Below are 26,963 nucleotides of genomic sequence, written 5' to 3'. Positions count from 1 at the left end.
TGTCCAGAAATGTTAATTTAGTTATTCAGTTCTTCATAGAGTTTCTCCATAATCGACATGTATTTCTTTTGAATTGATGGTCGTTTGGCTTTTTGGGTAGGAGTTAGCAGCTCATTTTCAATCTAAAGAAAGTAAATGTCTCTTTCTCGGTAATGATTTTAACCGAGAAAAGCTCGTGTTCAAGATAAATGGCTTTCGGGACTTCATATCCTTTGACTCCGTCCTGTCGGGCAAATTCATTAATAGCAGTGAGAAATTTAGCGATAGTGTCAGGATCGGTACACGCTTCTTCGAATGTTCGGCCTTTTCCATATTCTTTCATGAATTTATCCTCTTCTGGGACGATAATTGCAACGTTGGTGGCCTTATTTTTTGTAATGAGAAAGATGAGATTCATTTTTACCTGAAGAGAAGATCCCCAAAGGAACATCTGAGCGATTTGTGGGTGATTTGAATAGATGCCTTCAATTCTTTCGGGCGCGATGTATTCTCCCTATAATAGATAAAAGTTTCAGAAAGTGTTACGTTTGCTACCAAGGCGGTTTTGTAAATATGTTTCTTTCGGTCAATGATTTTAATGGTTCCATTTTCCATCCACTGTCCAATATCTCCACTATGTAGCCATCCGTCTTCATCGATCGCTTCCGCAGTCTTTTCAGGATCATTGTAGTATCCTGGTTTTTTTAAAGAAAAGCTAGCAAAATAAGCTGACCTTGCATGGTATTGTCCCCTCGGAAGCAAACCTCTCCTTTGCCGTCTTTTCCGAAATATTCCATTTCTGGAACATCTGCAAGTTTTATCTCATTCCATGGCTGGGGAGGCCCAACGCATCCGTCTTCAATCTGGTAATTGACGAAAGAGGTCGCCGTTCCGCAGCCAACATTTTCAGTTTGACTAAAGAAGGCTTAGGTCATCGACGAAGTATACGAAATCTACCCGTAGGCTTCGATAACGTAACAGCTGAAGATTTCTCTGATGAAACCTCTGACTGTAGGATTCAAAGGAGCAGCGCCAGAGACCCAAGTGCGGATTCGCCCACCGAGAAGGTTTTGTACCTTTTTGAGCACTAGACAGTCCCACAGCGTATCATTTGTGACCTGGCCGTTGTCGAGTCTCTCTCGTTTTGAAGAAGTGGCTGCATCAAGAAGCCATCCCTTGATTTTGCTCTCGGCCATGGTTGCTTTGATTTTGTCGAAAATTTTATTCATGACTCGAGGAACTGAACCAAAAATGGTTGGACGGACAACGGCAAGCTCAGGCAGTAGTTTCTTGATATCGCCAGAGCTGAACCACCACTGGGCGCCGATGCTCATGAGCACACAGTGGACAGCTCGTTCAAAGATGTGAGCCATCGGAAGATACGAAAACCAAATATCGGTGTTGTCCCAGGGTTCGGGAGTGGAAAAGACGAGGATACCAATAGCGACAGTGCAGATGTTCTTGTGGGTAAGGATTACACCTTTGGGGTTGCCTGTTGTTCCAGAAGTGTAGTTTATTGTGGCCATATCTAAAATACAATTATATATTCGCATGCATGAAATGATTACCGGATGAGGTTGGAAGAACATTTTTGGAATCGTCGCTATCTCCAGTGCTCACGAAATCAGAGAAGCTCATAATATTTACCTCAGTGCTGTCGGTTTGGTACTCTCTTAGCATGACAATGGTCTTAAGGTGCTCAGGCTTGACCTTCAAAATCAAATCAAGCTTATTTTGGTCTTGAATGAAGCAGATTGGGGCCTCGGTCTAAAATGATGCCGATGACTTTGTTGAAAAAGAGTTGAATGTGCCTGTTCAAGAATGAATTTGACGGCTTCTTCTCCAAGAGTATCGTAGAGAGAAACGTTGCAGAGATTTTGAAAGTAGCCGCCAATAATAATGGCGTCGTACTCGAAACAGTTAGCAGAGAAGATAGCGATCTTGCTCTTGCCATTGATAAGCCCAAGCTTGTTGAAGGCGTTTCCCAGTCGCTGAGCAGTGGTCTTCAGCTCGCCGTAAGTTTGAGTCACGTACTTTCCTTCAGCGTTGGGGGTTCCGCAGCAAACACCGTCTTCTCCAGCGGCTTTGAGACCCTGTTGGAAGCATTCCATCAAGGTCTTTGGATAAGTCTTGGCGATAGAAAAATCGAGGACGAAATACCTGTGGTACTCCTTCAGGAAGAGTCCAGACGCCTTTTCCTTCACACAGAATATTGTGACGAGCAAATGTGTTGGCATCAGCTTCATAAGTCTGGGGCTCATCGAGAGTCTTCAAGGGGCGCTTCTTATTCTCTAATCCATGAATTCGATGCTCGGGCTAATACGACAAATTATAATGAGGAAAACATCAAATATGATACAGTGTTCTCACAAAACAGATATGTAAGGAAAGTTTTTGATTTATCTCTTTACCTCGATAACTTTTTTCCGTGTATTGTCACAGGTTTTACACAATGTCATAATGATAATTTGTTTTGTACTCTGAGAAGCTAAGCAAAGCTGCTCACTCTCCGTTTTATTTCCGTTATTAAAAAATATAAATATATTTTTTTCAGCGAGATTCATTGTTTACGTCTTTGCTTCCGCTTATTTAAAAAGAATTACCTCCGAGTCCCTTGAAAATCTCCTTGGAGAGGATACCTTTTGTACATTATAAAAAATGTAATATCAACAAATGCGATCTCAGAAAGCGATACATGAAAATCACTTTTGCGGAGCAAAATTCTACCCCCCATGTTCCCTGTGCTCATTAGAAAGAGCAACTCCTAAGGAGTCGAATGGTATAGTTTTGAGGGTCTGAGTCATCACATATGACGTCATAAGGGCCCCCCTTTGGAAAATGGTCATGTCCCCCTGCATCTCCGAAAATTTTCAGAAATTTATTGAGATTTTGGTATCGTTGGAAAGCCCACGTCAAACTGGCTATGAGCACAAGGTGTGCAAGAAAAAATTTCTAGGGAAAAATTTTTTTCTGAGACAAAAACTTTTCACCCAAATTTTTTTTTCGGAATTTTCTATTGCGCATCTGGTGCTCATAACCAGTTTGAGCTGGGCTTTCTAACGATACCAAAATCTCCATATATTTCTGAAAATTTTCGGAGATACAGGGGGACATGACCTGACATTTTCAGGTACTTTAGGCACTAGAATTGGCGATTTTCCGTGGCTTAGACACATCAAAATTGTACCATTCGACTCATCAGAACCTGCGCTACAAGATGAGAAAAGAAAATATTGGGGTCCCGATTTTGCTCCGCAGAAGTCATTTTCATCTATCAAGCCTTGATGATTGAAGAGAATGTTGATCATGTGAGCCAAGTCAGCAGATTTCGATCTAATACAGAAGCTTGGATTAAGAAATTCGGATGTCAAAAAATGAACTTAGGCCATAATTTATGGCCCATAAAGCAAAATCTTCATGCACTATTATTACCCACGGAAACGGAAACGACTTAATGAAAGTAAATGTCAAATTTTACAATATAAGCTCTGGCTCTCCCCTTCTCTATACTCCCAGGGCTCTAAATCTGAGGCGAAAATCAAAAGTCCGGTCTGTCCAGGTCCGGGCACTTGGCCGAAATTTACAAGTCTGGTCTGGTCTGGTCCGAATTGGAAAACTCGGACTTTAAGTCTGGTCTAGTCCGGGAAAAGTCCGAAAAAGTCCGAAAAAGTCTGGTCCGAGAAAAAAGCCAAAAAATCCGGTCTAGTCCGGTCTAGTCCGAAAAAGTCCGAAAATTTTTCGAATAAAATACAACAAAAACTCGATTTTTTTTTCGAAAATTTCAAATACGTAATAAGTTTAATTGAAAATATTTTTCAAGCATTTATATCATTATGATCACCTTAACGCCGGAACGCATAAAATTTTTTCAATGTTTAACGCAGATCGTACCAATTAATTGGTATGCCCATTTTACCACTTTTTAATAATGAAACTATTAAGTTAACTCTATAAATGATACAGATAAATAGTTCTCAGACGCTTAGCTTTAATTTCATCCCCATATTATACCGATATGATAACATAAATATGAGTAAATATGCATATTTCTAAATGTGCCGATTCTCACGTCAATAAAGAAATAACCTTTCAAAAGAGGAAAAATACCTGAGTTCAGTTATAAGCAGGGCTCTAAATAGACTAGTCCGGGCTCGGACTTAGTCCGAAGTCCGTCCGGTCTAGTCCGGCCGGACGGACCAGACTTCTGATTTTTGGCTGAGAAAATTTTCGGACTAGACCAGACCAGACTTGCCTTTTTCGCCGGACTTAGTCTGAAAAAGTCCGAAAAAGCTGGACCACTTTCAGACTTATGTTTTACTCCGAAAAGTCCGAGAAGTCCGAGAAAGTCCGAGAAGACTTGACCACTTCCAGACTACTTACAGACTTATTTTCAGACCAATTAAATCCGAAAAAGTCCGAAAAGTCTTCATTTTTCTAAGTGAAACCCTTAAGATAACATCATACACTTGATGCGGTGCCCTTTAAAAGGGTCTAAGCTTAATTTTCATCAAAAAAAAATTGATCAGTTAACGCCGAAACGCATATGCGACCAATTAATTGGTACAAGTCCCTTTAATGCCTTATAACTGAACTCAGGTATTTTTCCTCTTTTGAAAGGTTATTTCTTTATTGACGTGAGAATCGGCACATTTAGAAATATGCATATTTACTCATATTTATGTTATCATATCGGTATAATATGGGGATGAAATTAAAGCTAAGCGTCTGAGAACTATTTATCTGTATCATTTATAGAGTTAACTTAATAGTTTCATTATTAAAAAGTGGTAAAATGGGCATACCAATTAATTGGTACGATCTGCGTTAAACATTGAAAAATTTTATGCGTTCCGGCGTTAAGGTGATCATAATGATATAAATGCTTGAAAAATATTTTCAATTAAACTTATTACGTATTTGAAATTTTCGAAAAAATCGAGTTTTTGTTGTATTTTATTCGAAAAATTTTCGGACTTTTTCGGACTAGACCGGACTAGACCGGATTTTTGGCTTTTTCTCGGACCAGACTTTTTCGGACTTTTTCGGACTTTTCCCGGACTAGACCAGACTTAAAGTCCGAGTTTTCCAATTCGGACCAGACCAGACCAGACTTGTAAATTTCGGCCAAGTGCCCGGACCTGGACAGACCGGACTTTTGATTTTCGCCTCAGATTTAGAGCCCTGGTTATAAGGCATTAAAGGGACTTGTACCAATTAATTGGTCGCATATGCGTTTCGGCGTTAACTGATCAATTTTTTTTTGATGAAAATTAAGCTTAGACCCTTTTAAAGGGCACCGCATCAAGTGTATGATGTTATCTTAAGGGTTTCACTTAGAAAAATGAAGACTTTTCGGACTTTTTCGGATTTAATTGGTCTGAAAATAAGTCTGTAAGTAGTCTGGAAGTGGTCAAGTCTTCTCGGACTTTCTCGGACTTCTCGGACTTTTCGGAGTAAAACATAAGTCTGAAAGTGGTCCAGCTTTTTCGGACTTTTTCAGACTAAGTCCGGCGAAAAAGGCAAGTCTGGTCTGGTCTAGTCCGAAAATTTTCTCAGCCAAAAATCAGAAGTCTGGTCCGTCCGGCCGGACTAGACCGGACGGACTTCGGACTAAGTCCGAGCCCGGACTAGTCTATTTAGAGCCCTGTATACTCCTATAGGTAAAAGGAACTCGATAAAAGCAAATATGAAGCTTTTTGCTTTTGTCGCTGCTGCTTCTGCTAGCCCTGCTATCAAATCAACCGGATGCGCTGATGGCGTTCATCCTCACGAAACCGACTGCACTAAATTTTATAAGGTAAGCAGAAGCTTTGACATCAGATACAGAAGACCTTCTTCAGTGCTCTCATGGTGAAAGATGGCCTGACCAAAATTGTCCCGAAGGGCTTCTCTTCAACCCAGATCTCCTCGTCTGCGACTGGCCCGAATCGGCTGATCCATGCAGTGGAAAAGAAAACTGCCAAGCTTTCGTCGATAATTGTGGAATGACTCCATCCAGAAACAACAATATTGCCACTACAACAGGCTCACCCGCTTTCAAAGTGTCCGCTGAAGTCAAATGCGGAGAAACGCCTGATGATTGGCAAAACATCATCCACATCAACGCTGGCAGCCAGTGGGACGTCTTTGGTGACAGATATTTTGCTCTTTTTGCCGGTGCTGACACCATGAAGTTCAGCGCTCCGCTCAAGAACTCCGGTCATGTTGAAAATGGTGGAAACTTCATGGTGAACTACTATCCAAGCTGTAAAGTTGGCGAGTGGAACAAATATCAGGTCGAACAGCGATACACGGACACTAAAGACACTCTTGAGCTCAAAATGTCCATTGATGACGAAGTTCTCGTCACTAGAATTGTAGACGTGGTAGATGCCTTCAGCGGCGATCTCTTCGTCGATGTCTCCAATGACTTCCACGACTCTGCCACTGGATTTCGAGTAAGAAACTTCTACCACCAGACCTTCCCCGAAAGCTAAACCCTGCGATACTGTTGACCCATCCCACGGAAATTGACAATAACTTCTTTCTTTTTTGATTCAAGCTTTAATAAAACTTTCAAATAAAAAAAATCGAATAATAAGACAGTTGAGATACATAATGATAAATAAAAAGGTGTTGGCAAAGGCAATTTCAGCGTTGATTATTGAACTTTCTTCGTTTCTGGCTCGCCTCGCACTACTGATTTTTTGTTGAAAGATAATTTATAAGTAAGTTACCTTCAGCGTATTTCTTTGCAGCAACTTCCTTGACTGGGGTCTTCTTATAAGTTTGACGGTAAAACTGAGCGAACATTCCAAGGAAGATTGCGCACAATCCGAGCTGTAGGATTTGTTTCAAATTGATACTCTTCCTTGATTGCAATTTTGGGAAGATTTAAGAATTTGAAACAATTCCTGAAGGATGTTGAGGCCGATCGGGTATTGACAGCCTGGATGATTACAGAGGATGTTGGTCATGTGGGCGATGACGGTGCAGAATTGGATCTAAAACAGAAGCTTCGATTAGGAAATTCGGATGTTGAAAAGTAAACTTGCCATTTGAAGGCTGGTCAAATATTTCTTCCACCAGAGGTAAGGACGAAGCTGTGGGCCTTTATTCTGCTTTTTATGAAATTCGTTTAATGATTTCCTTATTACGTAATGAAGCACTTTCCTAGAGCAGCGAGTCCGTAGTAGGAATACATTAGGACATGTATAAATGAGTTGAGGAGCTGGCCAAAAGTTCCGTATCCAGTTGGTGCGAATTTCGTAGTCCACCAGGTTGCATAGGCCATTGAACTGTGGTGGAAAATATGAAGGGTCGAGACATTTCTCCATTTTTGCATGACGATGAAGAGGAACTAAAGAGATTTCAGATGAAAAACCTAAATTAATTCCTTACCGTGTCCATAAATTCAATATGTTTGGAGATAAAGTAGAGGAGGCTTGCATTCGCCATTCGATTCGATTGCTCGTCGTAAGAATATGGTTTCGCGTTAACACAGCCCAAGTTGTAGGTTGTGGCCCAACCAGATGCCAAGAACTCGAAGAAGATGTACGCATTGAAGGCTACTAGTGCGAAGTTATATGGCACTATGAACCATTTGATTTTCAGTGGCTTTAAAGGGTTCGTTATATTCGTATTTTGGGATCGTTGGTCAAAAAGATATTTTTAACCTTTCCTTAGATCCGTTTCCGAGGCAAGCAGGTGCGAGGAGGACAACAATGTCTAAAAATGATGATTGAATGCCATTCTCATACAAATGTTAACTTACAGAGGTATGCAAGGCTTGACATCATTGCATATCTGTGATCCTCGAACCACCAGAAATGATCAAAGCCTTTGTAGGAGTCTTTCATGAACTCGAATCGTCGCAAGTCGAAAAAGTCAAATGGATGCTTTGGTTTCCATCCGGTCATACAGTACGTTAGCCGCTCGCTGATATCCTGGTAAATCGCCTGAACTTGCTCCATCTCTTATTGGGATTTCTGCGAATCTGACACTCAAATCGCTGTTTTTACAAAAACACGAAGGGGGTCTAGAGACTTTTTTTTATTTTTTTCTAATGGAGCCGAAGGAAAATTTTCCGGTAGACATTAAAAACACCTGCTTATTTTTTTCGCTTCAATAAATTTCGAAACTTTATTTCGTGACCCTTGTAGGAGAATTGCACATTCTCATAGCGAAATTGAAATTATAAACTGCTGAAATAAAAATAGCAAGATTCTTGTTTCAAGGTGAAAACAAAGACTGTTTCTAACGAATTTCGAGCCGCAATTTGCGCATGCGGCCATAAAGCAAAGTCTTGCTGTACTGTTATTACGCATGAAACGGAAACGGCTTAACGAGAGTAAATGTCAAATCTCAGAATATAAACCATGGTTCTTCCTCATTCTGCGTACTCCCATAGGAAAACGGAACTTGAAAAAGCCAAGAATGAAACTTTTTGCTTTTATCACCGCTGCTTTTGCTAGCCCTGCTGTGAAATCAACTGGATGCGCTGATGGCGTTCATCCTCATGAATCCGACTGCACCAAGTTCTACCAGGTAAACTGCAGTTTTGAGTTCAAGTGATAAGAATTTATTCAGTGTTCTCATGGAAATCGATGGCCCGATCAGAGCTGCCCAGAAGGACTTCTCTTCAACCCAGATCTCCTCGTCTGCGACTGGCCCGAAAACGTCGATTGTGATAAAGAATGCGCTGATGGCGTCCACGCTCACGAGAGCAAATGCGATGCTTACTACCAGGTAAGTGCGATGCTCTTGAGTACTTGAATCAAGCGAGCACGAACGCGCAAGTGTTTTAAAAACATAAACCAAGGCTGATCCATGCTTATCTAAAACATACTTTCTAGTGCTCTCACGGACACCGATGGCCTGACCAGCCCTGTCCAGAAGGTCTCCTTTTCAACGCCGATCTTCTCGTCTGCGACTGGCCACAGAACGTCGACTGCGGTAGCCGACAGTAACTTTTTTCTTTTCTGATTCAAGGTTGAATAAAACTTCAAAATATAAAAATACCGAACTGCAAGTAAACTGACTGCTCAAATCTCAAAATGATCCACTCCAACTTGACTCAAACTTGAGAGAGCGATTATTATGATAAGCAAGTAGCAGATAACAAAAAGTGAAGAGGGGATTATCTGGTCCTGCCGGGGGGAACCGATCGGTATTGAGTTCTCCTCGGTTACCGCATAACCGGCATGCGTCTCATTATCCGCAAAAATTTGAAACTTTACCGATAAAAAGAGCAGCGAAAAAAATATGCGAATTTCACCTAGGTGGGTTAGAATAGAATTTTGCAAAGAAAAAAAATATTTAAGCAACCGAGTGATATTAAAAGAATGAAAAGAGAAAATGTCTAACCAGGAGAGACTAGCCGCCGTTGGCCTGTTCTACCTTGGAGTTGCCCTGTATTTTGGCGCTGAATACTTTTACCACCGTGAGAGGGAGCTGGGGAGCTTGACCGATGGAACGCCTGTCACTGGCGGCCGGCTCAAGGATGGCACGTTCTATCGTTCAGTGGTGGCCCCAGGAAATGCGTAAAATACGTTAACCCACAGACAAGTCAAGGGGGTACTTATGTTTTTGGCTAACGTTCATGTTACAGAAGTGCATCATGATCGTATAATTAGATCATCGGCTGTTTTAGGCTACTCGTAATTATCGCTAGCAAAAGAAAACCGAGAGGATCTCGTTGCTCTGCTCCTCCATGGATCTGCATTTTCTTCAAAAACGTGGGAATCAATAGGCACACTCGAGTTTTTGAAAAATGACATGAATCTATCTTCAATCGCGGTGGATCTACCTTCTTATAAAGACTCAAAATCCGTGCCGGTGCCGAAAAACAAGCTTGCTTATCTTATCAACCTCATTTTCGAATTAAAAGTTTTTGACGATAAAAGATCCGGTTCTTTTCTCAACTAGCATACTAACAATAGAGCGCTGATAAGAACCTGCTTTAGAATTATTTTAATCGCTGCAAGTGTTGGAGGAGCTTATGCGTTGCCATATGTTCTACAAAGTAAGTACTTTTATTTATCGAGGCGATATTCTAACTCAATCCTTCCCGTGTCGATTAGACATCGGCAAGTCTACACTTTTTATCATCAACTTAAACTTGCAAAGATAAGAAGGTTATTGAATAATCCGAGTTTTCGATAAAGCTGGAGGGTGCTGAATTTATCTCCTTAGACCCTGAAAAGCTTGCGGCCTTTATTGCACTGACACCTGCCACCGCAAATGCTTACGGCCCCTCAACATTCTCTCAAGTCTTGGTCCCCACATTATACGTCTACGGAACAAAGGATAAGAACACGGGGAAACGATTCAGTGAGCTTTTCGAGAAAATGCCAAACTGCGAGATCATGCAGCTCGAGGGCAGTAATCATTTCTACACCGACTACCCGGACAAGTGGCATGATACACTGAGGGAATTTCTGCAGCGCTTGACCCTTCTAAGGACTGGGCTTGTAACTTTTTAATTAGCTGCCTATTTACTGCAAATTAGCCTTATAAAGCGAGACGAGATAACAGAAGAACAAATATTCACTGTATAAACGTATAAATATGAAAATAAAAGATACTGTTTATTCTCAAAGAAGGCAGATACATGATACACTTTTAATTGAAGACATGTGGTGTGTGAATTTCGCTACTTTTGAAAGTTCCTACCATCGGTAATTTTTCTTCTTCCCTCGATTAGCCTTCAAAACTGCACGCTCTTTAATCGGAGTTCCGGCCTTAGACGTGGGCAGCCAGACAGCGGGCTCGTTTTGCTGCGGTAATGATCGGTCACCTTCGACCTAGATTATTAGTTGAGGATATTTTTGGAATTCTTGAATCTTTATACAGTCATATAAAGTACCTGTCGGTCGCTTATAAGAGCATCAAAACGGTACGAATCGAGTGAGTTTCTTGTTTTTCCCATGTTGAAATGCTTCAAGAGTCCATCATTCTTTTTTCTCAGCTTGACTTCGAGCACTCTCTTGCCAGGTGCAAATTGTCGGTGCGTGTACCTAGAAATTCGTAAGTTTATAAATTGATAATCAGCACTTACTTGTGGCATTCATCAATCTTGACACCACCGTTACCAATGGTTACATTAAGGCCGATGTTTTCTATTGCAGGATCAAATTTGTTAGCAAGGTGGAACCCGTTTTCGGTGATTTCACAGTCATTTTCCATATCAAATGGCACTTCTAAAACAAGCTTTAGTCACGCGAGATTCATGTTCAAGTTCAACTGATGGCGGCTGTTCCATCAATCAACTTGACTGTACCTGAGACATTGATCTCGAATAGACACCATCGTTCAGACTCGCTCGCCTTGAAGTCAGGAAGAAACAAATTGTGAGCGGGGATGAGCTCAGCTAACGAGCAGTGCGGCTGGTTGCTGATGCGGCGGATTTCCTCTTCAAGTTCCTTTTTAAAGATGCAAAATTGACATTCAGAACCGCCGAAAATGGTAATCCGAATCTTGGCGTTAGAGTCAAGAAGATTGGTACCAATACATGAGAACTTGCTATGGTCCATACCCTATGGTTAATGCAACTTTTCCTTTTCTGTCAAGTCCAGTCTGGGCCCCCTCTTCTCAGACGAATCATCCGGAATTTCAGGCGGCTCAATATTGTTCACAGCATCGTCAAAAGAAAGCTTGTTCATCGCGATGGGTAATTTGATCTCGAGAATTTGCTAAATCCCTATTTTCAAGCTTTGAGCACCCCGCAAAAATTTACCTCGGCATTTCTGAACACCGCTTTACCGACTTTAGAATCGACGTTGTACGGAAGTGAAATTTTAGCACAGTATAACTTCGGCTCGTTGGTCGTTTCAAGAGTCAATGTCTTCTCGGCAATATCTATCTTCACGTTTTTCGCTGAGTTTAAGTCCGGTAGCCAAATTGACACGACAAGATCATCTTTCTTGTCCGAATCTGGGTCTAGAATTTATGTAATGGTCTAAGTTTCTTGTAAAGGATTTTGGCTTACATTGCGGGCTAGAGATGAAATCCGTCAAGTCCATCTTTTTAGACTGCTGTAAATTGGCTCTTGGAATTGGAATTTTCATGCATTTCACGTACATTTTTGCACATTCCGAGACAGATTAAATTACGCTTTTTCAGCAAAAATATATCAGAAAGAATTGTTTAAAATTTTCGAAATTTCGAAGAGCCTTCCTTAATTTGCCATCGCGGACTCAACGTTCCATCATCATTGACTCCTGCTTTTCCATCCCATCGTGTTCTCAATGTCGATTTCGTCACCACTTTACCCTTTGTTCTACCAGGCCTGTTCTCCATGAATTTTTGCAAATCCTCACGAATCTCCTCTTCTTTCTTTGGGTTGAGTTTGCTTGGCTTTCCCCTTGAACTTGGTCGGGGAGTTTTTGTTGCTTCGGGTGCGGGAAGTGGAGTTGTCAGGACGCAGGTTTCTTCTTTTCCCACGTACGACCTGTCCATTACTTGCTCGTATTTAGGACTGACCTTTACTTTTACAAAGGTCTTCATTAGAACATAATCCGATAAAATGCCTAACTATGTGTTTGGCCGTTTGACACTTTGACAGGAGGATAATTATTCGAGGGTATCTAGCGAACACCGAGAATTTGGACGGGTAATCAAAGTGTCAAACGATAAAATTTTAAGCTGGATATTTGTTTTTACGACCTGAACCTTTAAAATTAGACGAAACTGCATCTATTGCTGATTTATGAAGCATGGTCATAAAGTTCGAGTTCGTTTTGCCCATTCTAATCGTATCTGGATGAAAGACAACATCATAAATTCTAAATTTGAGGCCACTTTTTCCATCGTAAAAGTCTTCACGCGGAGGCGAGATCGTATGTGGAAGGTGCCATAGAAGGCCGCGGTTGCCATCTTTATCCCTTTCGCATTTTGACTGGGCGACCATTTTATTTTGAGCGATGTTCAAATACGCTGTGTGCAATGTTGAAACTTCCGGTGGCATGATTTCCAGTTGAAGAGAGTGACTAGAATGGGCTTTCAGCGAGGCTTGAACGGGCTCAATTGAAATCTACGGCTACTTTCTCCCGTGGCTAGATATGACCTATCGTTTCCGAATTATCCCTTGCGGAGACCCTTATCTACGGTGTCCCTTTTTTATAAGGTTTTAAGGAGAATGGAGTAAGAGGTTTATCAGTGGAAGGTTTAAACTTACACTGGATGTGGATGTATAAATTCGGCGTGCACTCCATTTGCTTTCTCCATTTCCGCATTTTCTTGCAAATATGCAGCGTTTATTTCCGGCTTTCCAAGTTCTAGGCAGTCTTTGTTTGGGCTTGCCACTTGAAATACTCGATAAATGGTCAGAAGATTCTTGTTTGGAATCATTTCCTTGACGAAATTTTGCAATAAAATCAGTGGCGAGCCCTATTATTCCTGGAAAATTTCGTGAAACTCTTCATCAGCAAACGCTTTTGAAATCTTTTTCGTGTTCATCAACAATCCATTTTTACCCTGAGATTTTTTCGTTTTCAATGTTAAGACTGACATTGTCATCATAATATCTTTAAATTAGTTTCATGTCGAAGTTTAGTAAATTATCAAGCTAAACACGTTCCTGTTCTACTTCTTGCCTCGACACATCCATGTTCTGAAAATAAATTCACATCTATTTTGCTATAAAAATTGTCCTAAGAAGCGGAATTTCGTAATTCAAACTGAACGCTTCATACGCTGCTTAAATTTTTACCTCGTGAAAATTGCCCTTTTAGGGTGCTTGTAATTGTTTTATGTAAACAGAAACGATAAGCTCTATTCAGTGGTACTCGGGCCCCGCGGCAATATCTTGACTAAATCTTATCGGAATTTTTTAGCTATTTATACTTGAATTTCAGGGTGGTGTTGAAAAGCTTACTCAACATAAATCTCAAGAAACAGCCACCAAACGGGATGTCTCTCTTCCTGAAAGTAATAGCGAAAATACGCCATTGTTTGCAAAACACAACCCTATCTCTAAAAAATCAAACTTTGACCATCGCCGAAAACATGCTTGTCCAGTGGAAGCAAGAAAGTTTCCTTATCATCGGATAGTCATGGGAAATATGGGAAAGTTTACTTTCGATGTAGGATTTCTTAGGGGGAAATGAGCGCGAATTCCGGAAATAAGGACTTGACAGGGAGCCAAGATAAAGGCCGTGGGAGATAGAACATTGATAAGAAGGAAGAATAGGAAACTTACGCGCAGAGCTTTTGGCAGCTTTTCCAGCAAGTCTTCCATTTTTCGTTCGGAAGCAGGCATGTTCTATCGTGGATGAAGCTTTTTTCGAGGTCATCATTAACTTTAGTTTTTGGGCAAGAAGGAGATCCAGCCATCGAATCTCCTACTTCATGCTCGATGGACCGAATATGCCTAAAAAGTAAATTCCAGTGTCAGCGCAGGATCTTCATTTCAAAAGAGAAAACGTACAGTAGCTAATTCCGGGAATTCGCTTTTTGACATACACGGCCTCTTACAACTATTCAAAAAAATGTGAGTTATGATATTTTGATCGTAACATAAGATGATTTCAAAAAACTTTTTGAGGGGCCGGAAATCGTAAAAAATCTGTTAGTGCAGTTTTCGTCAGCTAGTCGAGACAAGTCGAATGATGGGTCTAACTCCTGATGACTGTTAGGATTTACCGGTTTACCGGCTGGTTACCGGAAATTACGTTGTCACCCGCCGTTTTTGTTCTAGATGTGGTAAACAGATGATCGACCCAGGAAATTGTTCCTTATAGTCGGTTCTACTCTAGGCTCAAAGATGAGGCTCGTATCAATACTCTGAAGAGAGTTATCACTAAAATACTATTTATGGCAGAAATGGGACTTAAAATCAGGAACGTGCAGCAACAACAAAATGCATGTAAAATTTACTGTTTTTGTGATACAGACAAAACGGACAATTCCGGAGATTTGAGGGAAATTGGTAAAATTTTGTAAGCGCACAATTTCGGAAATTTTAAACAAAAAATTCAACTGAGAGGTCTATTTTCTATGTTGGACCACCTTTTTGCGAAAAAAAACGAAGAAAAGTTACTTCAAAAATTACTTCAGAAAAGTAATCAGAGAAAAGCCAAAAAAGCCATCGGCAGCACTTAAAAAAGCCTATTTTCAGGTTGACACCCTTAAAAATAGCATTTTGGAAGAAAAATAGTTTCAAGTAGAATTCGGACAATTCCGGAGATTTGGCGCTTTTCCCCATAAAAAACTTCCGGAATTGTCCGTTTTGTCTGTAACTCTCTTCAGAGTATTGATAAGAGCCTCATCTTTGAGCCTAGAGTAGAACCGACTATAAGGAACAATTTCCTGGGTCGTTCATCTTTTTACCACTTCTAGAACAAAAACGGCGGGTGACAACGTAATTTCCGGTAACCAGCCGGTAAACCGGTAAATCCTGACAGTCATCAGGAGTTAGACCCATCATTCGACTCGTCTCGACTAGCTGAAGAAAACTGCACTTACGGATTTTTTACGATTTCCGGCCCCGCAAAAAGTTTTTTGAAATCATCATAATAATTCAGACCACGGCCCTTTTTTACGTTTTTTAAACAAGTAGAGATCAATAGTAATTCGCGTTGAAAGAAAACAGGTGTCTCGGGCGGCGTGGCCGGTGGCGAAATTTTCTTGCAATAACTACTTTTGTACTGTAGTAATTCTCGGTTCCGATGAGCCTCGGCGGATATCTTGCGTAGTTCCCTTATGTCTCGTAGGCGAGCGCTTTTGCGCCAATCAGCGGATGCGCCGCCCGAACTTCTTCCACACTTTTTTCTACTCTTTTGAAAACTCCGGCTCCAATCGGAACCAAAATCAACACTTACAAAATAAACTCAACAAAGAAATGTACGCTCAATATTTTTTCAAGTCAGCTTTTCTTATTTTGAAGAGGAAATAGACGCGGCAAATTGATTGAAACCGCGGAAAAAAAAACCGTAAAACATGAATTATTTCGAGAACTACTAGAATTTGATAAAGAGAGTGTTTTCCGAAGATTTGGAGAAAAGGGAAATTGGAAAAATTAAAAGAATAAAGTAGAAGAACAAATAGAAAAAGGTAGGAAACTGTGATTGTTCTGTTGTGGCTACTGTATGTGTGAGAGTAGTGATCAATTTTTCATTTTTTTTGGAATGTCAAGAGAAAGGTCAAGGAAGATTTATTTTGCAGAAATTGGAGATTCGTAGGAAGAGATTTTTCTTGAGAATTTTTTGCATTCAATCTTCCGGTTCATTCGAGTTTGCTGAATGAAAAACATAGTGACCAAGGTAACTCTTCTCGCGATGCTGACATTATCAGTACAGACAATTTCAGTGTTACCGAAGTTACGGCGCCGCGGAAGACTAGATAAGAATGCTCTATCAAATTTTGAAATAACAAAATGTCAATGATTTTCTGTTTGTCTATTCTTGGGGAAAAGTTTTATGCAAGGAAGATAGTTTATCTTGTTTGCGATTTGGTCATTCACAAATTTGTATATTGTAAGAGCATTAGTCGGCCGGTAGAAGTCTGTGGTCACTATCATTTGCAGTAGTTTGATGATAGATTTGATGAAGATTTATTGACAAAAAGCTCAGTTGGAGGCAAGTCTATGCTTGTAAAAGAGCAGCTGGTTGTCGGGCTCAGTCATAAACTGTCTACATCAAAATTTTCATGGTCTACTGTGCAGTCGCTGTGGACGAAAATGAGTAGACCGTTGAAAACAGAGGGAAAATAGGGTAGTAGTGACGTTACGCTTTTTTTCTCGTGAATTGTGACTTCCGTTTTGAGGTCATAACCGTTAGTTGAGCAGTTTAAAGACATATTTCGTGTTTCATGATTTGCCAACAAGTTGATTAGTGATCAGAAGAAAAATAATATTTCCGATGACAAGCGGGGTTTTACCGGTAAAACTGTCATCGCAACCTTTGGCTGCATCCTTCTTCATGAATCTATTGGACGGAAACAGTAGACTCGAGCAATCGAAGCATTAAATTGAAAAATTATTCGTGATTTTGAAAAGAAGATAATTTTTAATCGAGGTCTGACCGAGGATAAGCCCGTTTAAGCTGCCCCATACAAACTTACTCAAGATTTTAGGAAAATCTGTCAGCTTTATTAGCTTATTTGTGGCATATTTATGAGAGCGGCTATGACGTCAGGAACGTATTTGTTGTAATCAAGGTATGATCTCGTTTATCATTCTGAAAAAGCTGAATTTACTGAATGAATCGGTACTTTAATAAGCAGTAAAGAGATCGATGGGTAGGATCTGTCAATATTTCAAGTTTTTCAATGGATCACCTTGATTGATAATCGCAAGTTCAAAACGATTTCGTGATTGACTGTATCAAGTTTTCAAAAATCGATAGCTCTTTTATCGTTAATCCTTAAAAAAAGCTCTTTACTTGGAATGTTTGAATTTGGTTTTTTTCCTGTCACCCTGGCGCATCGAATTCGCGGCGTTTTGTCATTCACGTTCTGGTTAGAAATTACAACGCTCCTATCAGTGTCTATTCGACTGTCTAAACTTTAAATTTTAACGTCTGTCGGTAGCAATAGTGTTTGTTCGAAATTGACCGACTTTGCGAAAGTCCAAGCTGTTAGTTTCCGGAGAACATTTTTTACTTGAGAATCTTGCGTTTTCATCATTATTTCCTACAGAGAATGTGTAAGTCATCATATCGCCATTTACAAAATGGTTTTTACAGCTTTGATTTTCTCCCCCATATTTTCTGTGACGAAATTATCTGCGCACTGTCGCTTGAGATCGTAAAAATTGCCCTGTGTTTGCGACGTAGACGCTAAAAGCTCTAAAAGCGCTAGTGCGGATTAAACTTACCCTTTTATCTTCCCAGCAGAGATTAAAACTATTAATACAGTTAATGAGTTGAGAAAGAGGAGTTCAAAGAAATACTTTTTCATCGTTGTTTTCAAAGGGAAAAAGAGGGACGTTCATTTCGCGACAATCATAAATTTCCTAGGCAGATACCGATGCCGGGTGTTTTTGGAGAGAGAGAATAGGAATCAGCTCGTTATCAGTGTTAAATTTAGCCAACGGTCGGGGACTAAGTGAAAGGCCCGCGGGCCAGCCCCGCTGCGTACAATATTGGCACGCATAAACTGAGTGAGAAAAATGTAATTACCAGTAGTTTTTTAGTGAGGCAGACAGAAAATATGAATGCGCTCATCCTCGCAGCGGGATACGGCACGAGACTACAGAGAGATTTAGAGAATGACTCCAGTGGAAAATATGAACAGCTCAAGGTACATGAATAAGAGGAACTTTCATTGATTGATGGTTTAAGAAAAGCCGATATAAAACTTTTTGTTATTAGGGATTGCCGAAAGCACTGCTGCCCATCGGCGGCCAGGCACTGATATCTCGCTGGGTCGAGCTCTTATCGCCCCTTGAACGGCTGAAAAAAGTTGTTGTTCTATCGAACGATAAATACTTTGGTCAATTCGCCCAGTGGAAAGAGAAAAACAACTTTGCAAAAGGTACCCTTTTGTTTAATCAAAATTCATTCTTGTTTACCCAATACCAAAGCTCCTAGGCTATCGTAAGAAATAGAAAACTGCCCGGGTACCGATTTAAATGGATCAACTATAATAACAGCTTTCCGCTTCCTCTTCTCGTTACCTAAGCTGATGGGTTTTTGATGAATTCCCGCAGCGCGACGCGGTAGAATTCAAGGCCATTACTGATATTACTTACTTTGTTCTGTTCCAACCCTGAACAGATTTAGGTAGTTATTTCGGCGACTAAGTGTTCGCACTTGGTCTTGAAAACGCAAAGTTTCACAAAAATTTTCGCGCGTAATTATCATCCGTCCGTGCAGATGATGATCTTTTCAAAACTACTTGAACGAGCGCATTCTCACGACAATTAGCCACTCAAATAAACTTTCAGTATAGTACCAGTTAACGAAGTAGAGTTTTGTCGCGAGCTAATCTTTTGTTCGACCTAAAATAGCGGACTTTGTGATAGCCCTTATCAATTAAGCATTTTGCTTGTAAGAGTGGTAGTTCTGGTATCTTATCTCGCCATAACAATAATTTGGTTTGCCCATCAAACTATTTTTTTCTAATTACTAATTTGCCATTAGGGAAATAATTTGTCATTTGCTCCATAAAATCCAATAATTTATTGCGACTCAAGTTTAAATATGACTTTCTGCTTTTTGATCGATGCGCCCCAGATAAAGGGAGTTAACTGCCAGTGGAGGACGTAATTATCCCTTTGGTTAGTTGAATTATTGCAAATTTAAGTCTCCCTTCAGTGGAAGTACTCAGTGATGGAACAAAATCAAACGAGAGTCGGCTAGGCGCGATCGGTTCAATCCAGTACGCCATTCGCGCGGGCAAGCTTGAAGAGGAGCCCCTTCTCGTCATTGGCGGAGACACTTTGTTGGATGTCAACTTTGACATGGTTGAATTCCTAGAGAAGGCTGAGACGAATTGCCAGTTGCGAGCATATGTGACAGGTAAGAAGCATGACGAGTTCCGCTTCGAAATTCAATAAGCCACTTTGACTTGTTCCGTAATAAATAGCTTCTCAGCAAAGAAAAGAAACGATGAACTCTTTCTATTCCTCATCGAATTCTTTTCATCTATGAGCTAGAAAGAAAAAGATCAAATTTTTTCTCTTGCAGGCTGGCAGCCAATTTCAATAAGGAGTTGAGATTCGAAATCCTAGCACCCCCCTTACTTGTGCTCATTAGAAAGAGCGCAAAAAGTTACGCCAGAAAAAAGTACTTTTAGAGGATGAGTCCTCGAAGATGACGTCACGATGACTCACTGAAGTTCCAAAAGTCCAAAACTTTGCCACGCTCTCATTTTTTTTCTAGAAATGGAAAACTTGAGTTCGATACAGGAAAATGATCGTCTTGAGCCACTCTACCTGAAGAGCTACACATGAAAAATCCAACTCTAGAAAAAAATTTTTCTAGTTTTAGTTCTAGAGTTTTCTTGAGTTGGATCTTTCATATGTAGCTCTTCAGGTAGAGTGGCTCAAGACGATCATTTTTCTATATCGAACTCAAATTTTTCATTCCTAGAAAAAAAATGAGAGCGTGGCAAAGTTTTGGACTTTTGGAACTTCAGTGAGTCATCGTGACGTCATTTTCGGGGACTCATCCTCTAAAAGTACTTTTTTCTGGCGTAACTTTTTGCCCTCTTTCCAATGAGCACAAGAAAGGGGGGTGCTAGGATTTCGAATCTCAACTCCTTATTGAAATTGGCCTGCAAGTTGCAGCGGTTAAACTGAAATGAACCTATTTTTGTTGTTGAATATTTCGAACTTAACCATCAAAATCTGAATTAAAACTGACCTTTTATTTAACTCGGCGTCGGAAACTTTTAACATTGTTTAACAAATTCTTTCTCAGCGTATAAAATTGGAGAGCTGGAGACAACGAAGTATGGCATCCTAGAGACAGATTCGACAGGAATCGTGACAGGATTCAAAGAGAAACCGGCGCCCGAAGAAACAACCTCGCGAATAGCCTGTCCTTGCTTCTATTATTTCAAAAGCGATGTATTTGTTTTGATTTCCGACTTTCTCAGGGAGAAGCGCGACGCTGTTCTGGCAGAGCGCGATGCAACCGGCCTACTGCTCCGATATTTATACGATAAGGTTCAAATATACACTTGCCCCATTGCCGGCAGATTCGATGTTGGAAACCTCAGGCAATATATCGAGGCCGATGAATTTTTCAATGATTTCAAACGATGAAAAAGTTCGTTTCCTCTGTTTTTTATCATTTTTCCACAGTTTTCTACAATAATTAGTTTACTGCTCAATTTTTATTCTGAACAGTTCAATTCATCATCATTTTTCTTCAAGGCGAAAAAGAAACTTCCTTTATTGGTGTTTAGATGGAGCAGTATAAATTTTACAATCGAATCGGAGAAGGTGCTCATGGGGTGGTCTACTTGGGACAGGCGGTGCGGACAGGCGAGAAAGTGGCACTGAAGAAAATTCCAATTTCTGAGAAGAAACTCAATGCCGGATTACCCAAAGAGCTGATCAGAGAGATCCAAGCAATGCGCCAAACGACCCGTCTCCCGGAGATTGATTACGACGATGATTATCCAGAAGAAGAGATCCGTGGCGCGCAGCACGTGTTAAAATTACGCGATGTTTTTGCGGCCGGAAGTGCCGTTGTTTTGGCTACTGATCTGATGGAAGGCACGTGTTACAAAAGCAAACTCGTAAATCATGTTTAATTAGACATGTTATGAAAGTTCAAATACTTAATTTTTAACGATGGGTCTTTTATGAACTTGGCGAAGCACTTAAAAACGCGTTGAAAACACGTCTAAGGTGACTTGGGCGATATAATCCGAAGTGCTGAACGAATGCGGCCAGAGATCGCGAAAACATACGCCAGGCAAATGCTGGAGGGCGTAGCGTATATTCATTCAAAAAACATTCTGCACAGAGATTTGAAACCGTCAAACATGTTGATCGACAACAAGGGACAGCTGAAAATTGGCGACTTTGGACAAGGTACAAGAACTCACTCTCATGAATAAATTAGAATTATTTCTTCAGCTCGAATTTACGAAAAAGAGTGTCCAATGTCCCACAAAGTGGCAACCCGATGGTATCGCGCGCCTGAGCTGCTGTACGGCGCACATCGCTACGACTTTGGGTTAGTAACCCATCTCTGCACTTTCCCGTAACAATCGCGACAATTAGGGTCGATTTATGGGCCGTCGGGTGCATAATTGGCGAGCTCTTTCTCTTCTCGCCGCTCTTCCCCGGTCAGTCCGACATCGAGCAGCTCTACATTGTTGTGCAAACGTTGGGGACGCCAACTGACGAGACCTGGCCCGGGCGAAAGTCGCTGCCCGACTACGCCAAGATTGTTTTTCACGAAACGAAAGGAAAAGATATCGGCGAGATACTCGCCAAAGCGCCAGATTACACAGCTGACCTGGTCAAGTCGTTTCTGGTTTATGATTCAACCCAGAGATTACCCGCCGCCGAAAGCCTCCGCCATCACTTTTTCAAAGGTAAGTCTACTTCCGTTCGGGATAATTTGTATCCCTCTTACAGAGATAAAGTATTTCGAATCTACTCATTCAAATTATGCCCTTATGAAATTCTAACTACCATTTATGTGGGGAAAGTCAATAAACTATGTATTGTTTGAAATTTTTATGAATCGAGAAGACAGCTCGTAATTACGCCGAACAGAATCGTTCATGAACTCGTAAGAGAAACGGAGAGAACAGAAAGATAGAAATAATTTCATTTTAGCTTCCCCACTGCCCGCTCGTAAAGAAGAGCTCTCGCCGCCTAAACAGGACCCGCGGAAATTTGACGACTTCTCTTCCAACGAATCGTCGATTAGCAACAGTTTATCGGAATTTATGAATTGCAACAGCTGATGTTTTTATTGTCAATCCTTTTTGTATCTGTAAATTTTTCTATTTTTGTACTTGAAGAATGTTTACTTTTCTATCCCTTCTAATCATTTTTGATTTTCAGATGCAGTTATAAAAGAAAACAACAAGAGATCAAAATATAAAACAGAAAAATGATGCCTCGTGGAATCACGCGATGCAAAGGGATGCTCCCGACCCTTCTGGGACTGACGATCGGCCTCGCCCTTTCCTTTCTCCGAGCGCCAGTAATCGAGCCAGATGAATGCCGAACATACGAAACCTCACTTGACAGTAATAATGAAGCCCTTGCGCTGGACAATTCCGTGCCGGCTTTTCCCGCATCTGATGAAGAAGAAGATTTCGAGCCTCAAATCATCGTTGATCCGAAGCTCAAGCCAAAAGTCGACCTGGAAGCGAACAAGAAAAAAGTCGTGCGAAGCCGTTATATTTCTACCGAACTTGGAATCCGCGAACGTCTTGTTTCATCTATGATAACTACAAAGGATACAGTCTCGTCACTTGCGATTGCACAGAATAAAACGCTTGGCCATCACATGCAAAAACTGCTGTTCTTCTTTGGCTCTCACGAGCAACCCTTCAGAGGGAAGAATCATCAACCAGCTGGGATGAACATTGTTGTCCACCCAGAAGAAGACGAGATTCGAATTCTCTACCAGACTCTGTACTATCTCTATCAACACTACAACGAAGTCTACGACTGGTTCTTCGTCGGCTACGACAATTCTTACGTCGCCGGCTACCGGGTCAACGAAATTGTCAACCACATGTCTATCACGCGCAAGTTGTACCTCGGCCTTCCTGCCCGAATCCACGACGAGAAAATAGACGGTTACTACTGTAAACAATCGGCCGGCTTCATCATGTCAAGAGCGCTTATGATGGCGGTAATGCCGGAAATGAACAAATGCTTGAGGTAAACAAATACTGTCTCAAAAGAGCCAAGAATAACATTTTGCTTCTTAGTGGAATAACAGCTGATTCGCCGGACGAATGGCTCGGCCGATGTTTGCTCACGCTAACAAAGGGAGAAGTCGGATGTGTAAATACAGAAGAAGTTCAAACTTACGAATCAATAAACCTCGAAAACGACGAACAATTTGACGTCGAAACAGCCTCCTCAAAGGTAAGAAATTACCACACATCAGCAACGCTAAATTTAATTGTCAGTTATTTGAAAAAGCTGTCTCCGCTTTCCCTGTCGTCACTACCACCGAAGTTTACAAATTGCACAAACGCTTCTCAGAAGTCGAAATCGACATGACTTACCGGAAGATTGAATTCCTCCAAGAAGAGATCAAGAATCTCTCAGCCAAGACTCCACAAGGAGAAGATGGTCTCAGCTGGCCAATTGGTGTCAATCCTCCCTTCCAACCTTCGAATAGATGGGAAGTCATCAACTGGGACTATTTTGACTCCACGCACACGCTCACATGCCCAGGCGAAATACCAAAATGCGAGGTTTGGACGATTTATTTCCATTTTATTTTTAAATTTATTTTTAAACTAGCTATCTGATATGGAGAAGAAAGACGTCAACGACATCGTAGCAACAGCTGTTTCGCGATTGCAAGAAAAATATAAGCCACAAGGAATGGAAATCGACCTGATCAAGCTGGAGAACGGTTACAAACGATTTGATCCCCAACGCGGTATGGAATACATGCTAGATTTGAAACTCCGTGTCACCGTGGATGCTGGACAAACTGAATTAAGGTAAGCTTGCGTTTCAAGAGTTCAGACTTAATATTCGTTCAGCCATCGTGTTGATCTTCTGCGACCGCTCTCGCAAGTGGAGATTATCCCGATGCCTTACGTGACCGATACGACCAAAATAAACATGATCCTTCCTGTTTCGGTGGACGAAGCCGAAGCCCTCCGGGTGTTTTTGGACAAATTCGAAAAGGTTAGACGAGTTTCAACACCAAATTAGTCCAATTAACTTATTTTTGAACTAAAGAACATGATAACGAACTACTGTTTTAGAAAGTTCTGATGGGCAAGGACAAAGAGTCAATCCTGTTGACTATTATTTTCATATACGGCGCTGCAGAGGCTGAAAAAGTTCACCAAAAGGTTAATAATTATTAATAAGGAAATGCAATGTATAATCGTTGACATTTTCAGGACGATCCCTTCACTGTACAAAAAGAGCGACTCGGCGCACTGGAAGTGAAATATGGTAGCCAAGAGAACCGCCCAAAGGTCATTCCATGGATGTCGATTAAGACCGACATCCCAAGCCAGGTACATACGCAAACTCAAAATATCACCGCGCTAGGCTTAATTTTAGTTGCGAATTCTGGACGTGATTGTCCGAACTAAGAAGTTCACGGCGGACTCTCTCTTCTTCCTCGCCTCACCCCACGCAGACGTCAATGCAGATCTGTTTGACAGGTGTCGAATGAACGCGATAGCAGGTAATTGACCATTAGGATTACCAGCCATTGAAACTGGAATTCAGGATGGCAAGCGTACTTCCCCGTGCCTTTTACGCAGTTTAACAAGGAGATAGCGCCTGATGTCAAGGAAGAGATCGAAATCAAAGGATCAACTGGCCATTTCGATATCTATAGGTACCAACGACACCTAACGATAGTGAGTAATACTGTCATTTCTAGCTTCGACGAAACATGCTTCTTTAACTCGGACTACATGGCAGCCCGTAGCAAATTTGCTCAGAAGAGTCAAAAGAATCAAGATCTCATTGATAACATCGACTTGTAAGCGCCAAACTCGTATGACCCGCTCTTAACGGATTCAATCTAGATACGAATTGTTTATGGAAAACTCGGAGCTCCATGTTTTCCGAGCAGTAGAACCTGCGTTGAAGAGAAGATGGACGCTGCGCCAGTGCAGCGTGAAGAGAGGCGATGGAGCGGTGGATAGATGTGAACGGTCTAATGCCGAAGGTAAAAAGAGTAGACTTAATGTCATAAGCTCCCTGTCTTTGACATTTACGGCGGGTTAATTGTCGTGAAATCAATCAAGCGGATTGATTGTCGGATTTGCCCTATTTTAAGATTGCTAAACTAACTCAATGCTAAATGAACTTCTGAAGTTCATTGATTGAATCAATCGTAAAATTGATAATCTAGGGCTTGGAACGAGAACGCAACTTGCGATGAAGCTGTTCCCAGACGAAGTAAACAGCGACGACACGTGATACGCGTGAGCTCCCTTGATGCCCTTTTGAATTGCTCGGAAAGACCTTACCTAAACCCCATCTCCGCTCTGTCTCGCCGAGTAACAAAAAAAACTGATAAAAACGACGCTGCCGAATCCACTACTGCCACAAACCAAGAGATCGCTCGAGATCGGACTGAATCTGTATTACCAGCTCAACAATCTCAACCAAAACTCTAGCCTTATCGAAAATTTCTAGCAATTTATATATTTAAAATTTCAAAAAAAAAAAAATAACCGCTATCAGGCTTTCTGTTTCTAATCGGCTATAAGAGAGGCCTTTTCTATTTCTATATTTTACAATTGCACCAATGCTCGTTATCAGTGCTTGGAATTGAATTAAGGGGGTCCCCCACGATTTTGCGATTTTGCGAATTAGATTTTTTTCTCTTCAGATCTGAATTCCTCGTGCAAAAAGCTGCAAAAAAGGTCTCTAGCATTTTTCGATTTTTGTAGAAAAAAGTGTCTAAAATCGACCTTGAAGTTACCAATTTTGCTTCATCTTCATAAAAATTGAAAAATCAACCCTTTTTTATAGTTGTCTAAGGGTCGCACATAGCACCTTTTTAGAAAGGCTATGAGCTAAGCTTTCTGAAAATGCCCGAAAATATGGGTTTGGGTTATGCCCAGAGGGCAATTTACATGATTGAAATTTCCGAAATCGTACATTTTTTTGATCGTCTTTGTTACATAATCATTTTCTGGAAATAGAAAAAACTGAGAGACGCTTCACTAGATTAGTGTTAGAGCTTTAAGAAACAGCAGAAAAAATTTTTTTTGTAACCTAAATTTTTGGAGTAATCTCAGGTGAAAAAATGGCCAAACACGCGATTATCTGCGAGATGCTTTCCTTCTCGGCGCCGTTGCGCAAGATGTGGTTGAATTTTAAAGAATCTGAGATACGCTTCACTAGATCTAGGTTTGACCTACTTGTACGTGAAAAAATTTTTGAAAAATATAAGTCTGTGTCGGCGTGAGCGCCGGTCGAAAATGGCCAATTTCGGAAAAATCGTTGGGGACCCCCTTAAGGGCATCTCCCCTTGATTGCTTTTCTTTCTTGGTCTGAGACGACAGTTTTCGGGAATTAATTTATTTCCTCACTGTTCAAAACCTATCTTATCATCTGCGCACTTATGACCTAAAACTCAGATAAAACGCGCTGGTTTTTATACTTTATTTTATCATTGTGTGTTCTTGAACAATTCTCACCTCACTTGAAACGCTTTTTACCTTCGCGTCTTTATAATCTAAGTGCAATTGAGTCTTTCTTTATATTTTCATTGCTGTGCCGATATTCTTCAATTATAAAAGAGACTTTTATCATCGTTTTCAATTTATTCTCGTTATTTTATTTTTATAAGTTGCAGAAAATGATCTATTCGGAATTAGATTCAAAGGATTATTGAATCTATTTAGATTATCTTAATTAT

The 26,963-nt window shown here is 40.8% G+C and overlaps 8 protein-coding genes across 12 annotated transcripts; 5 read left to right on the top strand and 3 right to left on the bottom strand.

Annotated features, from left to right (window-relative positions):
* Positions 1–10: 10 nt before the first annotated feature.
* Positions 11–2,438, bottom strand: LOC145698291 (long-chain-fatty-acid--CoA ligase 1-like). Its single transcript, XM_081775491.1, has 10 exons — positions 2,391–2,438; positions 2,140–2,295; positions 1,791–2,096; positions 1,548–1,746; positions 937–1,507; positions 713–894; positions 535–674; positions 404–493; positions 164–364; positions 11–122 (listed from the first exon to the last, which is right to left on the bottom strand). Exons 1-10 carry the CDS (start codon positions 2,436–2,438, stop codon positions 18–20), a joined length of 1,998 nt encoding a protein of 665 aa, XP_081631617.1. The 3' UTR covers positions 11–17.
* Positions 2,439–5,644: 3,206 nt separating this feature from the next.
* On the top strand, positions 5,645–6,531 carry LOC145696546 (uncharacterized). Its single transcript, XM_081773601.1, has 2 exons — positions 5,645–5,776; positions 5,820–6,531. Exons 1-2 carry the CDS (start codon positions 5,666–5,668, stop codon positions 6,453–6,455), a joined length of 747 nt encoding a protein of 248 aa, XP_081629727.1. The 5' UTR covers positions 5,645–5,665; the 3' UTR covers positions 6,456–6,531.
* On the bottom strand, positions 6,512–8,004 carry LOC145696544 (very long chain fatty acid elongase 1-like). Of its 2 annotated transcripts, none has more exons than XM_081773599.1 (8): positions 7,733–8,004; positions 7,643–7,686; positions 7,360–7,578; positions 7,134–7,318; positions 7,014–7,071; positions 6,876–6,962; positions 6,696–6,801; positions 6,512–6,657 (listed from the first exon to the last, which is right to left on the bottom strand). In XM_081773599.1, exons 1-8 carry the CDS (start codon positions 7,929–7,931, stop codon positions 6,620–6,622), a joined length of 936 nt encoding a protein of 311 aa, XP_081629725.1. In that variant the 5' UTR covers positions 7,932–8,004; the 3' UTR covers positions 6,512–6,619. The 2 variants fall into 2 exon arrangements, with proteins under 2 accessions (XP_081629725.1, XP_081629726.1); XM_081773600.1 differs by having other exon boundaries at positions 6,512–6,654.
* Positions 8,005–8,344: 340 nt separating this feature from the next.
* Positions 8,345–8,976, top strand: LOC145697181 (peritrophin-1-like). Its single transcript, XM_081774347.1, has 3 exons — positions 8,345–8,505; positions 8,548–8,706; positions 8,814–8,976. Exons 1-3 carry the CDS (start codon positions 8,395–8,397, stop codon positions 8,925–8,927), a joined length of 384 nt encoding a protein of 127 aa, XP_081630473.1. The 5' UTR covers positions 8,345–8,394; the 3' UTR covers positions 8,928–8,976.
* Positions 8,977–10,526: 1,550 nt separating this feature from the next.
* LOC145700509 (protein kintoun-like) lies at positions 10,527–15,676 on the bottom strand. 2 transcript variants are annotated; one of them, XM_081777786.1, is made up of 14 exons: positions 15,499–15,676; positions 14,159–14,243; positions 13,540–13,570; positions 13,353–13,403; positions 13,136–13,244; positions 12,631–12,947; positions 12,138–12,446; positions 11,948–11,995; positions 11,696–11,898; positions 11,522–11,651; positions 11,240–11,386; positions 11,018–11,159; positions 10,811–10,976; positions 10,527–10,763 (listed from the first exon to the last, which is right to left on the bottom strand). In XM_081777786.1, the coding sequence occupies exons 2-14, from the start codon at positions 14,216–14,218 to the stop codon at positions 10,629–10,631; spliced, it is 1,848 nt and encodes a 615-aa protein (XP_081633912.1). In that variant the 5' UTR covers positions 14,219–14,243; positions 15,499–15,676; the 3' UTR covers positions 10,527–10,628. The 2 variants fall into 2 exon arrangements, with proteins under 2 accessions (XP_081633912.1, XP_081633913.1); XM_081777787.1 differs by having other exon boundaries at positions 10,826–10,976; positions 15,499–15,675.
* A 53-nt stretch (positions 15,677–15,729) lies between these two features.
* Positions 15,730–20,774, top strand: LOC145700520 (UTP--glucose-1-phosphate uridylyltransferase-like). 2 transcript variants are annotated; one of them, XM_081777801.1, is made up of 5 exons: positions 15,730–16,011; positions 18,092–18,198; positions 18,270–18,432; positions 19,215–19,418; positions 20,322–20,774. In XM_081777801.1, the coding sequence occupies exons 2-5, from the start codon at positions 18,109–18,111 to the stop codon at positions 20,666–20,668; spliced, it is 804 nt and encodes a 267-aa protein (XP_081633927.1). In that variant the 5' UTR covers positions 15,730–16,011; positions 18,092–18,108; the 3' UTR covers positions 20,669–20,774. The 2 variants fall into 2 exon arrangements, with proteins under 2 accessions (XP_081633927.1, XP_081633928.1); XM_081777802.1 differs by having other exon boundaries at positions 15,783–15,801.
* Positions 20,775–20,971: 197 nt separating this feature from the next.
* LOC145700518 (cyclin-dependent kinase 20-like) lies at positions 20,972–22,405 on the top strand. The gene is made up of 5 exons (XM_081777798.1): positions 20,972–21,124; positions 21,260–21,445; positions 21,491–21,590; positions 21,638–21,954; positions 22,202–22,405. Exons 1-5 carry the CDS (start codon positions 20,980–20,982, stop codon positions 22,330–22,332), a joined length of 879 nt encoding a protein of 292 aa, XP_081633924.1. The 5' UTR covers positions 20,972–20,979; the 3' UTR covers positions 22,333–22,405.
* Positions 22,406–22,411: 6 nt separating this feature from the next.
* On the top strand, positions 22,412–26,852 carry LOC145700505 (chondroitin sulfate glucuronyltransferase-like). 2 transcript variants are annotated; one of them, XM_081777780.1, is made up of 12 exons: positions 22,413–23,263; positions 23,314–23,473; positions 23,518–23,808; positions 23,858–24,063; positions 24,106–24,253; positions 24,334–24,423; positions 24,475–24,594; positions 24,641–24,767; positions 24,812–24,923; positions 24,969–25,070; positions 25,117–25,259; positions 25,446–26,852. In XM_081777780.1, exons 1-12 carry the CDS (start codon positions 22,482–22,484, stop codon positions 25,511–25,513), a joined length of 2,349 nt encoding a protein of 782 aa, XP_081633906.1. In that variant the 5' UTR covers positions 22,413–22,481; the 3' UTR covers positions 25,514–26,852. The 2 variants fall into 2 exon arrangements, with proteins under 2 accessions (XP_081633905.1, XP_081633906.1); XM_081777779.1 differs by having other exon boundaries at positions 22,412–23,263; positions 24,812–25,070.
* The last annotated feature ends 111 nt before the right edge of the window (positions 26,853–26,963 follow it).

The sequence above is a fragment of the Oikopleura dioica genome, chromosome 2 (genome assembly GCF_907165135.1).
Source record: "Oikopleura dioica chromosome 2, OKI2018_I68_1.0, whole genome shotgun sequence".
In the NCBI taxonomy this organism is placed as follows: Eukaryota; Metazoa; Chordata; class Appendicularia; order Copelata; family Oikopleuridae; genus Oikopleura; species Oikopleura dioica.
The sequence above is the reverse complement of the archived record's forward strand: the minus strand, read 5'-3'. Positions and strand labels throughout refer to the sequence as shown.

Bases quoted from the DNA above. Each gene is read 5' to 3' on its own strand.
- LOC145696546 (XM_081773601.1), top strand. From the start codon at position 5,666: ATGAAGCTTTTTGCTTTTGTCGCTGCTGCTTCTGCTAGCCCTGCTATC. The intron at 5,777-5,819 runs GTAAGCAGAAGC...GACCTTCTTCAG, and splicing joins ACTGCACTAAATTTTATAAG to TGCTCTCATGGTGAAAGATG.
- LOC145700518 (XM_081777798.1), top strand. From the start codon at position 20,980: ATGCGCCAAACGACCCGTCTCCCGGAGATTGATTACGACGATGATTAT. The intron at 21,125-21,259 runs GCACGTGTTACA...AACACGTCTAAG, and splicing joins GGCTACTGATCTGATGGAAG to GTGACTTGGGCGATATAATC. The intron at 21,446-21,490 runs GTACAAGAACTC...TTATTTCTTCAG, and splicing joins AATTGGCGACTTTGGACAAG to CTCGAATTTACGAAAAAGAG.
- LOC145696544 (XM_081773599.1), bottom strand. From the start codon at position 7,931: ATGGAGCAAGTTCAGGCGATTTACCAGGATATCAGCGAGCGGCTAACG. The intron at 7,687-7,732 runs GTAAGTTAACAT...CATCATTTTTAG, and splicing joins GTCAAGCCTTGCATACCTCT to ACATTGTTGTCCTCCTCGCA. The intron at 7,319-7,359 runs GTAAGGAATTAA...AAATCTCTTTAG, and splicing joins ATATTGAATTTATGGACACG to TTCCTCTTCATCGTCATGCA.
- LOC145698291 (XM_081775491.1), bottom strand. From the start codon at position 2,438: ATGACATTGTGTAAAACCTGTGACAATACACGGAAAAAAGTTATCGAG. The intron at 895-936 runs GTAGATTTCGTA...AGCCTTCTTTAG, and splicing joins TACGTTATCGAAGCCTACGG to TCAAACTGAAAATGTTGGCT. The intron at 123-163 runs GTTAAAATCATT...TACTTTCTTTAG, and splicing joins TTGAACACGAGCTTTTCTCG to ATTGAAAATGAGCTGCTAAC.
- LOC145697181 (XM_081774347.1), top strand. From the start codon at position 8,395: ATGAAACTTTTTGCTTTTATCACCGCTGCTTTTGCTAGCCCTGCTGTG. The intron at 8,506-8,547 runs GTAAACTGCAGT...GAATTTATTCAG, and splicing joins ACTGCACCAAGTTCTACCAG to TGTTCTCATGGAAATCGATG. The intron at 8,707-8,813 runs GTAAGTGCGATG...CATACTTTCTAG, and splicing joins AATGCGATGCTTACTACCAG to TGCTCTCACGGACACCGATG.
- LOC145700505 (XM_081777779.1), top strand. From the start codon at position 22,482: ATGATGCCTCGTGGAATCACGCGATGCAAAGGGATGCTCCCGACCCTT. The intron at 24,254-24,333 runs GTTAGACGAGTT...CTACTGTTTTAG, and splicing joins TTTTGGACAAATTCGAAAAG to AAAGTTCTGATGGGCAAGGA. The intron at 24,424-24,474 runs GTTAATAATTAT...TGACATTTTCAG, and splicing joins CTGAAAAAGTTCACCAAAAG to GACGATCCCTTCACTGTACA.
- LOC145700509 (XM_081777786.1), bottom strand. From the start codon at position 14,218: ATGCCTGCTTCCGAACGAAAAATGGAAGACTTGCTGGAAAAGCTGCCA. The intron at 13,404-13,539 runs AGGAACGTGTTT...TGAACACGAAAA, and splicing joins GTCGAGGCAAGAAGTAGAAC to AGATTTCAAAAGCGTTTGCT. The intron at 13,245-13,352 runs AATAGGGCTCGC...GCCCAAACAAAG, and splicing joins TCACGAAATTTTCCAGGAAT to ACTGCCTAGAACTTGGAAAG.
- LOC145700520 (XM_081777801.1), top strand. From the start codon at position 18,109: ATGAATGCGCTCATCCTCGCAGCGGGATACGGCACGAGACTACAGAGA. The intron at 18,199-18,269 runs GTACATGAATAA...TTTTGTTATTAG, and splicing joins GAAAATATGAACAGCTCAAG to GGATTGCCGAAAGCACTGCT. The intron at 18,433-19,214 runs GTACCCTTTTGT...GTCTCCCTTCAG, and splicing joins GAAAAACAACTTTGCAAAAG to TGGAAGTACTCAGTGATGGA.